This window comes from Rosa chinensis, chromosome 5, assembly GCF_002994745.2.
Source record: "Rosa chinensis cultivar Old Blush chromosome 5, RchiOBHm-V2, whole genome shotgun sequence".
Lineage (NCBI taxonomy): Eukaryota > Viridiplantae > Streptophyta > Magnoliopsida > Rosales > Rosaceae > Rosa > Rosa chinensis.
Genome location: NC_037092.1, coordinates 75,053,703 through 75,067,620, shown reverse-complemented (window position 1 = coordinate 75,067,620; position 13,918 = coordinate 75,053,703). Strand labels below are relative to the sequence as shown.

Below are 13,918 nucleotides of genomic sequence, written 5' to 3'. Positions count from 1 at the left end.
ATTGGTAACTTTCTATTGTTTAATATTATTAAAAAAGACATATATATATATATATATATATATATATATATAATTTCTAAAGTATTATCATATATCCCAATGATGAAAAAGTCATACTCAAACCATGAAATACAGTCTGTTAACAGTAGTATATATTAACTAATCTACTCCATTGCTAAAAGTTTAAGCACGGTTGCTCCAACCTCCTCAAAAGGTACTTCATGAAGGGTGTACTTGTCCCATGAGTAATCAGCAGCGTATCTACTACCTTAGTCAAAGACTTCACAACTCGTTTTCTGCAGACTACACATCATCTCTACTTCATACAGACGTTCCATGAAAATAGTGGAAATCGAGAAGTCCTTGCAATAACAAGATATATAAGTCCCTAAAGGCAATATATTCCCTATAGATGGAACTCCATTTCCTTATCAACGGAGCACAGTATTGCATCATTTAAAGGGTCAAATGGCTAACTAGTAAAGCAAATTCATTATTCACTTATATGTAGATGCATGTTCTAGCTAACTTGTGGGATAAATTTGTGCACCAATTAGTTTTACAAGATCTGAGTGATCTAGCTGTCCAAAGCTAACTTCCATGTATAGAAGAAGCAAAATCTTGTAAAATTGTTTTGGTCAATACTTAGCTTCTATCAATCTTTGAGTAGCGCTTTGAGCCATTGAGTAATTGGTAAATGTACCTAATACAAAAACCTTATGATCAACAGGATATATATGGAGAATTAATGTGCATAAGGACAATGTTCATCATTTTAATATTGAATTTATTTTCAGCCAAAATTTATCATAATCTATTAAATCTTGTACCTGAGATTTAGGGGAAGGAAACACATTCCAAAACCTAGGTGTTTCATCTCCTGCTCCCGTGACAATTGTCTGAAACGATAAAGAGAGTTTCTATTGGGACCTCCAAATCTACTCACTTGACCTCACTCTATTATGAATTATTAAATGACATATATAACCTACTATAAAATGACTATTAAGGATAATAATTATACTAAAAATATTATATTTGTTGTAGAGAAACTGAAATTGAGAGGAAATTGCTGTGTATTCTCATTGATAATAGAGGCCTCTTTATATAGAGGATTACAATGTATAGAATCTCAATGATACAAGGAAAGTAATCGTACATTGAATAGGAATCTAGATTCTTCTAATTTAACCCTATTACCACTAGGTCAAGTAACCTAGAGTTTAGGCCAAACACAAATTAGGGTTTACTTGAACACTCCCCCTTGTGTTGCCCAAACGCGGTGCTTCTCTCGTTGCTCGTTAAAAACCTTGCCGAGTAACAAAAACCCAGTGGGACAAAAATAACCTCGGTCGAAGGAGAAAAAGAGCACAACACACCCTTCACGTTTCGAGGTGAACATATAGACATCTCCCCCTGATGTCTGCGTCTCCACCTGATGACTATGATCATGGGAGTTCAGATAATTTTCGCAAGCCAATTCTTGCTACATGTTTCTCGAATGTGGATTTGGGCAATGACTTAGTAAACAAGTCTGCCACATTATCCTCATATCGAACTTAGTTCACTTTGGTATTTGAGGAGAGTCTGTTGATGCTGATTATGCTTGGTGTTGTCGCTTTTGATGTAGCCTTGCTTCATTTTGTTCAAAACGAACAGCATTATCCTAAATGCTCGTAGGCTCATCTTGTGGTAGACTACAAACCACAATTGTTCGAACATGCGTGATTATGGATCAAATCCATAAACATTCACGAACCACTTCGTGAAGAGCAATAATCTCTGCATGGTTCTAAAATATAGCGACTACGATCTGTTCTGTAGACCTCCAAGATATCACGGTCTTTTCCCATGGTGAACACTTAACCAGTTTGGGAGCGACATTTGTGTGGGTCAGAGAGGTACCCAGTATCAGCAAAACCTTCCAAAACACTTATATCGTTTTGGGATGGAGATAGAGAACGCAGGCCAGCGATGGCGACGTTTCTGGTGTGTGATGGGTCCGAATCCATCTTCTCTCTGTAGGGATAGAACAAGTCCATATCAATCGTACATCTCAAGTTCTGAAAGATATCTTTTACACCAATCAAAATGGCATTGCGTTGGCGCAGAGGTATACCTTAGCTAACAAGTTCACTGCAAACGAGATGTCTGGTCCTGTGCATTGAGCTAAGTACAATAATGCGCTTATTGTACTCAAGTAAGGCACTTCTGCTTCTAGCACATCTTCGTCATCATCCTTCAGACGAAGAGGATCCTTTTCAGGATCAAGACTACAAATGATTATGGGGGTGCTTGAAGGCTTGACCTTGTCAAAAATGCCTAAGCATCTATCGACACGATGCTCAAGTTCCAAACTGAGACATAATTGTGTTCTCCCATAATCCTTCATCTCAAAATCGGATTTCAAGTGTTCAGCGGTTTCCCTTAACTCTTTAAGGGCTTCTAATGAAGATCATGTCCAACATGAACCACGATGGAATCCGAAACTTGTTATGGAAACTCGTGGGCATATCCCTTCCCAATCAAGTAGTTATTTTAGCGAGCGTTTCAACCTCTTTGTAAACCCGCTCCGTGGTCTAGAGCCACTTGACTTGGGTAAATGAAGTTCACCATGAACCTTCATGTATATTCCGTATCTAGATCCCTATAGAGATACGTAGTGACCATATTTGTAAGCTGCATGTTTAGTTATTCGGAAACTACCAAACTGGCAGGGTAGTGGAGTGCGATGACATCCATTACGAGAGAATATGTCTCATCGTAGTCGATTCCAGGGAGTTTTGTGAGAAGCCTTGCGCCATAAGGCGAGATTGCTATCTCTTTTTCTCATCACGCTTTCTAACGAAGACCCATTATGTGGTGACCCGAGAGAGGGGCCCCACAGCGCGCGACCTCGAGCCAATGAGAAACCAACATGTCACGAATGACATCCCGATAACTCATCTACCCGAAATCGCAAGGCCTTTTTTGGTTCAAACTGTTGGTTTACAAAGCACTTTCTTGGACAAGTTGTTCTAGCAACCAAGCAACACATTTGCAAAAGCGGAATTTGAAATGGGCTAAGAGTTTGGGCTTGCAAATGGAGCCCAATTTGGAAGATAAAATAAATCACTAAGCAACTACAAGCTTGGGAGACGCGCCCCAGGGTTACGGGTCTGTCGGAAGATTTATTTTTGTATATGATAGGAAATAAATAAATAAATAAATTAGTAAGAAAGTAAATAAATAAGTTACTTTGAAATCCGATAATGGACCCAAAACCATACTTTAGTAAAGACAAAGAGGAATACGCCAAGCCGGGCCATGTGCCTCTCCTATATGCTTCCCGACCACATGCTCAAAACCTGCACACTGTTGTAGGGGTGAGCTTTCGTCCTCGCATGCCCAATAGGGGCCGACCCAACCATGCTAGGTTTGAAAATAATAATATACTTGAAAATATTTACTACATAATATTGTGCACGTTTATCGAAAATACTTTATAAAGAGGCAACCACAAACATTTATCGCTTTTATAAAACATATGTAGTATGTTTCACACAACTTGGAGTCCGAGATACTTACCTGCCGGCTAAAATAAAACAAATCGGTGACCGACCTGGTTCGTCCTGAATTCGAGAACCGGCCAACTACTCTGTAGTACTTCTGACTACAAGTAGCGAAAGTGTCCATTTCCTGGCCTTGAGTCTCCTATGACTGGTTCACTGTCTATACTTATCTTTCCTCGACAAACATAGGAGCACGGCCCTCTCTAGAGGTTCACGGTTATCAACACTGTGGGATCCCTAGGAATCTAAGCGTCTAGGTCCCATTCACTTTCAGGTCACAAGTATAAACATACAAGGGTACAGTATCTCAACATGCAAGTCTAGCCTCGGCTTTTACAATTAGCAATTATCAGTTCTAGAAACACATGTATCACAAGGCATCGACTAATGAATGACCAAAAACGTTCTTGCAGGCAACATACTATCTTAGTATAGCATTCTACATATACTGAAAAGCCTCTAACAAGGAAGGGACAGCTCACCCTACCTGGAATTGGAGTGCTCGTACACAATCAGCTGCGTTTCGAATTTTCGATACTTCTTCCAACTTCACGTGCACACGCTCGAGTCCTTTATAATAAAAGTAAACCAATAAGTAACTCGACGTCATTAACTTAATCAATCGAGCACCTAAGGCATTCACTTCATTTCCTTGAAGTCCATTGAATTAACCTTTAACATAAAAATATACTATCCATTCCCAAATAATCCAAATGATATTGCATTTGAACCATTTGGGATATGGTGATCATGCTTAGCACTTTGGTCTTTATTTCTTTACCCTTTTTACTTTAAGAAAACAAATGACAAATTCCATTACCGAACAATTCACTTAACGTAGTGAGCTCATTCGATAGATGGTGATCACACTTCTTTCCATGTTAAAATTCCGGTCAACCGGTTTGACCTCATTTTACTTAATCATTAAATACTAACAAATAAATAGTAATTACCATTCCCAAATTATTACATTCTTACGATAACTTCGGGATATGGCAACACTAGAAACTCCGATTTTAACCTTATTTCATGAACATGAATCCAATATCCTAATTTAGCTCAATCAAATAAAATCCACCATTTTCATTACCCACCTCCACTTAACATTGATAGTTACCCATGCTCAACATTTTCTTTCACAACAACGATTTAACTTGCAATTGACAACTTCTTTAAAGAGCTCACTGATTTAGTCATTCACCTTATAACAATGACATTTCCAACATAACCAATCACTCAATTACCATAACCAAATTTATATCACGCATGCTCAATAAAACCATAACTTTGATCAGTACAAACAGTACACGGCCAAACAGTTTCCAAAATACACAGTCCCTTACCATTCTTCTTTTCCCCAGCTAGAGGCTATTTCTAGTTGCTGCAGTCCATCACTATCAACCCATTCGGACCTCTAGCAGAAAAACAATATTATCAATATTCAACACTCAATCAATTTCACATCCAGAATAGAGTTTGAGGTCCTTAGTTCTTACCTTATTCGATTTCAATCAAAGCTACCCCTGTAGCTCATCTTCTCCGATACTCCAAATTGCAGGAATCCAAGAACCTCAAGTCCCCATCTCCACAACAGAACAACAACTTATTTAATTAGTCTCAAAGTCCAAACAACAATCAAACTCTTAAATTCATAAGCCTGCATTCCTTACCCATTTTCAGTTCTGCCGAAACCACAAACTCCATAACGTACTGCTTCTTGCAGTCCTTCTGTATTCTTCACCATCCCACCAAAACTGAAATCGATACCAAGACCAGAAGCTCCCCTCTCATATCAATTCCCATCCTCCAAGTCCCGAATTCAAGAACATCAACCAAAAGATTTGAACATCAGCAATCCACTACTTTGGAACTGAAACTCAACCAAATAACGAAAGGGGGCTTCGAAAACGGCTTACCAGAACAAGAGGACTACGCCGGCAGAGTTCACGGCGACATCAAGGTTTCTCACGCGCTGGCGCCGGCGGCGCGTGTGGCGGCTCTGGTCGGAATCGGAGGTCGAGTGTTTGGACTTTTGGAAAACTTGAGACGCTGATTCCAACCATGGAGGTGGTTTAGCACGATTCGCGTTGGAGATTAGAGAACGAAGGCATGCAGAGCTCGGTTTCTGGCGATGTGTGTTCGACGTCTCCTGGCGATGGGATGTCGGGGGCTTGATGGTCGGCGCTCCCTGAGCTCACTGGAGGCGACGGTGTATTAAAAAGGCTGCCGGAAATTGATGGAGGTTGAGAGGCAGCAGCGTCGCAGCCTTGGGTGGTCACGGGTAGAGGCTGCCGACGATGTATTTCGACGTTAAGGCTCGGGCTTGGGTTGGTTTTGGATGCTGCGTCGATTGGTGAAGATGGTGTGGGGAGAAGGTGGCCGGAGATGGAGTCTCCGATGGTGGCAGAGAGAAGGATAGCGGAAGAGAGAGGCCGGGTCGATGCATGGCTTCGATCTCTTATCGGTTTAGGTCAGATTGAGGTGGTGCTTCGATTGGTGGTAGCGGTGATGTGAGGCGGTGGCCGGACGATGTGGTTCCGGCGATGGCAGAGGGAGAGGACGAGAGAGTGAGGGAGAAATGGTTTTTAGGGTGTTAGGGTGTCCAAGTATTCTATTTATACTCACGTACGAGAAATGTCAAATTTGCCCCTTCGATGAATTACACAATTCTCCTAGCTGATTGCTTTCGGTTTTGGGCTCGTGACGTTTCTTTTATTCGTCTTTCATCGGAAACTTTAACAAACAGTCGCCTCACTAAACTTCGATAACCTTCTAGGCCCAAATGGAAGAATCTCGGCCCAAACTTAAATTGTCAGCCCAATAGGTGGTCTCGATACCAAAATAATTTCCAAAATAAATTCCTTCACTTAAATTATCTTGCGGAAAAATCTTATTGGCGAAAAATTACTTTCGGAAATTAACTAAAATTTTCAGGGGCTTACACATTAGTCAATAGGTTTTATATTAGGAGGTGTTGACATTACTAGCTCGAAAACCTTCCTCTTCATTAGAGAATCCATCTTAACCTGGATCGCATCTTTCCATTTAGGCCAAATCTCTCTACGTTGGCATTCATTCATCAACGAAGTGTGGTTCGATATCATCGGGCTCAACAAACTCATGCGCAACGAAATGCTCAACTACATCAACAATTATAATGGAGTTTCTTTCCCATGTCTCATGTACACTAGTGTAATTTTCATAGAGCTCTATATTCTCAGGAATATGTTCTGACGTTGAGGCGTCCCCTAACGATAACCATAACCCGGAAGATACTTATGAGACGGATTTTGAGTCTTGATGATCAAAGGATTGGAATGTGCCAAAGTATCCTTCGAATCCACGGACCTCCCATGCATCCTAGCTGGGGCCATGGCCTATAACGCCAGAGTGCCACTCTCTTTGGCGTTGGCGCCATGCCTATCTCCGTGTAGGGTGGCGCTACGTCCTCTCGTAGGGACGTCCTTCCTTGCAGGTTTGTTTGCAGCATATTTGTGTGATCTCGTCACTTTAACAGGGATCGAGATGAGACATAGTGGGGACAGACCATGACAATTCCTGTCGTTCCCGCTGAACATTTGTGTTCTTATCTCCCCCTAACGACGGGAAGACTGTCTCATCAAAGTGACAACCCGCAAATCTAACAGTAATGAGATCGCCTTGCAAGGGCATTAAGTGGCGGACGATTGTTGGAGTCTCAAATCCAACGTAGTTGCCTATTCGTCTGTAAGGACCTGTCATAGTACGATGTGGCGGCGCAATTGGCACATAAATGGCTCACTCAAATGTGCATAAGTAGGATACTCATACCCAGACTGTAATGCAGAGGTAGATTGAGTGGCGGTAGATCGTAGACGAATTAGCGTAGCTGCATGCGATATTGCATCACCCTAAGCGAATATAAGGAAATTGGTGCGCATTACCAATGTTTGAGCTACCATCGTAGTCGTTTCCACGAGACCATTTGGGTGTGATCATGGGAATGTGATGTCCAACATCAGTCCCAATGCAATAACCATCGAAAGTCTTCAATGTAAACTCGCTAGCATCATCAAGTCCAATTGACGGAATATGATGATCCGCGGAGTGAGCCCGTTGTCATATGATATTTGCTAGGAGTGTAGCATAAGCAGCATTACAAGTGGACAATGGCAAAACACGTGACCAGCGTGTTTATGTATCAACCAATATCATGAGATATTTAAACGTCCGCAAGTTGGTTGAATTAGTCCATAGAATCTCCATGGATTCTATGTAAGAACATAATGAGTATTTTCATATCCTTTGCATAGGACGGTCTCAGTCCTAATTTCCCTAAGGAACGGGCTTTGTAAAACGAGCGAGAGGCTTTAGAAGCAACCAATGAGAATTTTGGTTGGGCCTAAGCGTCTGAAACGCTATTTGAAGCAAGTTGGTGATTGCAGCATCACCTAGGGCGCCATCACCATGATGGACGCCATCCATGGTGTCATGGATAGGGACTGCGCCAGCCCTAGGCTGGTGGTGGATGGAGGCGGTGCCCTAGGCAGCTGCGTCGGTCACACTTAGTCCAGAAATCAACTTTTAATTCATGCTTCATTTCGTGCGAAAGAAATGATGTCCATGTGAAGTCTTTGGTAGACGGATCATCATATCATGACAAGGATGATCTATCCTATCGTGACAAAGCCAATATGTGTCTAAATCCAAGAGATCTTCTCTCATAACTATATTGGATTGAATAGCTCAAATAGTGACATAGAGTCCATTAGAGAGACACATAAACTTCTCTAAGATGCGCCTTTGTTCGCAATCATTAGAGGTATTGCAAAGGAACTCATTTCCGTTCTCTACATGCGTTTTCGCATAGAATCCGTTGGCTATTCATAGGTGCGATTGGCCCTAGGAGTGTGGAGAGTTTCTGTGACAGTAATTAAGGTGCCATTTAGCAAGTGGAACTTGGGCTATTCCATGTCCTTAAATTAATACTGATGGCCCAGCCATAGTAGTCACAAAAGTCATATGCTCAGAATCAAAATGGAGTCATAATGAAAAGAACTAGAAATTTTATTCATAAGCCAACGGAGTTATATCATTGTCTCTTTGACCAAAGAAAATCTAATCCAGATTGCTAGCTAATGCTAAACAATGGTAGTCGTCTAACTTCTTTCGGTAATTCCAAAATGAATGTGACCAGGTGAGTAAAGAGATGTCGGTGGAGCAAGGCTCGCTTAAGTACCACTAATCTCAGAACCTTCCTAGACATCACACTTACTTTGGGGTGAGCCTACTTTGAAGAAAGACTAAACCATTGGCATTTACTACAAAGTATATGACAATTGTCTATTACATCTCTTGGAAAAATAAAGACTTAAACAGAATTGGCGATCTATTGATCCCAGCCAGATTTGTAGTCTTTAAGCCTTCACTCTAGATCATCTTCTTGATCTTCTTGTTTCACATAGTGAGCTTCTCTTGCTTCACAATATGCTTTGTAGGTGGTGACAAGTTCTTCACGAGCTCTACAAATGTGTGCCCAATGATCAGACACTCCACATCGAGAACATACATCTCTTTGCTCAAACTCCATTGATTGAGGCGCTTTGAAAGCGTCATTTAGATGGCTCTTAGTGTTGGTGGCGCCACCAACATGGCCAGAGGCGTTGCCTCCCTCTCTTTTTCCACGTTGACCTCTTCGGTTCCGTGTTCGCCTATTTTGGCGGTTACCTTCCCAAGTAGAGCGATTATATGGACCAGAACGTCCAAATGTGTCCCTAAGATTAGGGTTTCGCTCTTGGCGCCCTCTCTTTGGAGCGCGACTATAATTGGATTCCGGAATATGCTCTGTTCCCACGGATCTCGAATTATAGTTCTTCACAAGGATGTTGTCATGCTTTTTAGACACATTCATAGCTCCAATAAGCTCATGAGACCTTGTGATCCGTCTTGCAGTAACATCAATTCGATAGTTCTTAGAAACCATCAATGCAGAGGTGGGGAAGGTAGAGAGAGTCTTCTCAATCAACTTCGCATTTGTGATCTCTTTACCACAAAATTCCATTAAGGATTTAATGCGAAGTGCTTCCGAGTTGTAGTCAAGAACTGACTTGAAATCACAGAAGCGGAGGCTATGCCATCTCACTTCTAGGTCAGGAAGTAGGGAGTCACGGACGTTGCCAAATCTTTCTTAGAGTGAGACCCACAGCCTTCTGGGGTCTTCTTCATTCATATACTTGTACTGGAGCGAATCATCCATATGACGAGTCATTAGGATGATAGCTTTCGCCTTATTTGCCTCTAAGGCTGCTCTATTTGCTTCCAAAGCTTGAGCTTGCTCAACAATTAGCACGTCCTGGCTAGTCTCGAGAATCGTATATAGAATTCCATCTGCCTTGAGATGCTGGCGGACATCACGAACCCACCTGTGATATCCAAAGCCAGTTGTTCCCAATGAACCAAAGTCCAATTTGTTCAGGTTACTCATCCTGAAAGAGAGCAAGAAATTAGGGTTAGTTTCGGAGCGTAAAAAGCTACCACGAAAACATGTAAAATTCCTGAGCGTAATCGCTTCCAAGAAATTAGGAATTTCTTACGTAATCGCTTTCCAAGAAATTAAATTCCAAGAGGGGTTGGATTAGATCGAAACAATGATGTAAGTGGTCGATCATAAATTCTCTACAAACTCTAAGTTTGGAGATCTCAACAAGCTCTAAACTTGGAGTGAGCACGAACCCCCACAGTTCGGCTCAATTTGGTCTCCCCTATGATGAAGAAAGGGGGGTAGAAGAAGGGAGGTTGCAAGTCCCCGAGAAAAAGAAGCGAAAAAGAATAAAAAAACTTCAAAAGCGATAACTTTTAGTAAACCATACCTCTTAGGATTGCATAGCGTATTCAATCCTCGTTGTAAGATTGCAGACGAGCTTCAGTCCTAGGCGAATCAAACTTGTTGAAATTCGGAGCAGATTTGCTTTTGAACAACTCCCACTCCGATTAGTGTATAGGTCACAAAACAACTCCAATAGGGCTGAAATTTGGAGGTTAGATGGAAGAGACAGAGGCGAACAACTTTGATGAAGGACTAATTTTGATCTGAAGTTCCGAACTAGACGTTTCAGGGCTTGCAAACTGACTGACATGCACAGGAACGAGAGGATTGAAGAAACTAGGAGGAGAAGGATGCAATGGGCATGCAGCGGTGCTGTAGGGGCAGCAGATGTGCGGCAAGGCTGCCGGAGAGCAGCGGCGGTGAGGCGGCTAGCATGGGCTAGGTGCTTGCGGTAGCGACGAAGATTTTCAGGTTTTTGGTTTTTGTGGTTAGGGCTCGTGCTGATAATGTGTTGTAGAGAAACTGAAATTGAGAGGAAATTGCTGTGTATTCTCATTGATAATAGGGGCCTCTTTATATAGAGGATTACAATGTATAGAATCTCAATCATACAAGGAAAGTAATCGTACATTGAATAGGAATCTAGATCCTTTTAATTTAACCCTATTACCACTAGGTCAAGTAACCTAGAGTTTGGGCCAAACACAAATTAGGGTTTACTTGAACAATATTTAGTTTATGTAGACTTTCCAATTCAATAATATTAGATTGTATTTCTTATTATTTTCCTTATCTATTTTCATTTTCCAATTTCACTACATACTCATTAAAGCATTCATATATATTTAATAAGAATTAAAAATATGATTAAGATCATATGACATAAAAATGTATGATATATATGTTGAACGCATATTGGTGAGTTTATGATTTATGACCTAAATCTAAGTCAACCAATTATATTTGCAAAAAAAAAAAAAACTAGTAGTTTAGAAAACAAAAAATATTTAAATAATTAATCACGTGGTACAAAAAAAACATTAAAAACAAATGATTTTTTTTTTAGAATAAAAAAATGATTTTTTTTTTTGCATAGCAAAAATAGAAAAAAAAATATTTAAAAAAAAAGCAGAATAGTTCATGGCATTTTCTTATTGATTAGACATTAATCTTTGAAACCCAAGTTTGATTAAGAAATGTATATTTAGTTAAGATTTATAGAGTGATTAAATCATTGAAATGACTAACTTTTTTATTTTAAAGATAACAATTTGTTTGCAAATTATATGATTGAGGTTATTTGAGGAAGTTTAGTGAGGTTTAGTGAGTAAATTTAGTATTTGAAAATTTGATAAGAGGTGTAAAAAGCATAGAGGTCAAGTGAGCAAATTTGGAGATTCTAATAAAAAAACTCAACAATAAACAATATAACATATAAAAATATGCTATACACATATAAAATGAAGCTAAATTTCAGATCCTTAATGAGTGTTTCTATTGGGACCTCCAAATCTACTCACTTGACCTCACTCTATTATGAATTATTAAATGACATATATAACCTACTATAAAATGACTATTAAGGACAATAATTATACCCAAAAAAATATTATATTTATTTTATGTAGACTTTCCAATTCAATAATATTAGATTGTATTCTTTATTATTTTCCTTATCTATTTTTCATTTTTCAATTTCACTACATACTCATTAAAGCATTCATATATATTTAATAAGAATTAAAAATATTATTAAGATAATGTGACATAAAAATGAATGATATATTGATATATATGTTGAACATGCATTGGTGAGGGAAAACAAAATAAATCCTATTATAATTTATGACCTAAATCTAAGTCTATCCATTATATTTGCAAAAAAAAAGAGTAGCAGTTAAAAAAAATATATTTTTTAATAATTAATCATGAGGTACAAAAAGTAGAGAAAATAAATAAACATTAAGAAAAAATGATTTCTTCATTTTCTTTAACAGCTAAAATACAAAAAAAAAACCACAGAATAGTTCATGTTATTTTCTTATTGATTAGAAATTAATTTTCGAAACTCAATACCTTGTGTTTGATTTTTTTATATTTTATTGGAAAAACAATTTATGCATGTTGTTTGATTAAGGTATGTATATGTAGTTAAGATTTATAGAGTAATTAAATCATTGAAATGACTAAGTTTTTTTATTTTAAAGATAATAATTTGTTTATGAGTGAGGTTATTTGAGGAACTTTAGTGAGGTTTAGTGAGTAATTTTAGTATTTAAAAATTTGATAGGAGGTGTAAAAAGCAAAGAGGTCAAGTGAGTAAATTTTGAGGTTCCAATAGAAAAACTCATCCTTAATACTATAAGACCATTTAAATTAGACAATATTAATTACCAATTCGATGGAAAGAAAAATGATTTTATACCTTTGACTTCCTCATCTTGACAAAATTACCCAACACCAAGATAAAAAAACTTAGTATCCATTTAAATGTAAACATTTAAGTTTGACAATACAACTAAACAAAATATGACAAAAATATGTAGCATATTCCAATCCATATACGCATTACCTTTGTATTAGTGATCTGACTATATAATAAAACAAGCCCCTCCCCTCCCACAGCTTCTTTGGATATCGCCAAATCACAAAACTTTCAGATCCAAAAAGGAAACTTGCATACGCGCGCGCTCCAATCTAAACTAGAAGGCAATGCGAGCAGATCAATATGCAAGACAAAACTTTTCTCTTACTTTGTAATTGGTGAAGTTCACTGATGCAAAGAAACCAATTAAAAGCTTGGTGAAGATAAAGGAGAACATATTCTTGTTCAATGTGAAGCTTCGTATTCCCAACTGTGATTCCATTGACTTTGGCATTGACTGACCCATCAAGTTCCAAGTTAGAGGGCATTGACTGACCAAGCAAACCATTTGAGTAGGGATGGCAAAAATCCCTATCGGGTAGGTTACCCGTTGGGTATTCGACTCTAAAGGGGAGAAATTCAGGGGAAATCGGGTAACGGGGATGGGATATAATCGATCCCCAATATTTGAAATCTGCAATCGGGCCACGTATTTTGATCTCCATCCCCGTACCCACCCAATAAGAATTATCTGAAATAATATATATATATATATATATTTATATATTTGATATTATTTATAAATAAATATTTATGTAAACTTTATCTTTTTGTCAATATTTAAATTCTGTTAATAAATATGTTCCAAAAAAGGAAGATTTTTTTAATAAAAGATCTTTATCAACATGTCAATTTTCCTTGATTGAAATAAGAAATTTATTTTATTTTGATGTTTGATTTTAACCTTATATTTTACAATTCATAATTGTTTGTATGAATTTTTATACAATAAATGAGTAATATTGTTAACGAGGATTGGGGCCGGTGCAGGGACATAATCCCCAATGGAGATGGGGACGGGGAATCCCCAATATCTTATTACTGGGATTGGGGCGGGTAAGGGGATGACGAATGAAGTCGGGTATGAGGATGCATGGTAATTTAATCCCCTTACCCTACCCTCTCCATTACCATCCC

General features: G+C 38.7%; 1 protein-coding gene across 1 annotated transcript; it reads right to left on the bottom strand.

Moving 5' to 3' along the window:
* Nucleotides 1-572: 572 nt before the first annotated feature.
* On the bottom strand, nt 573-13,293 carry LOC121049634. The gene is made up of 4 exons (XM_040507476.1): nt 13,110-13,293; nt 12,929-12,996; nt 831-899; nt 573-682 (listed from the first exon to the last, which is right to left on the bottom strand). Exons 1-4 carry the CDS (start codon nt 13,267-13,269, stop codon nt 656-658), a joined length of 324 nt encoding a protein of 107 aa, XP_040363410.1. The 5' UTR covers nt 13,270-13,293; the 3' UTR covers nt 573-655.
* Nucleotides 13,294-13,918: the final 625 nt, after the last annotated feature.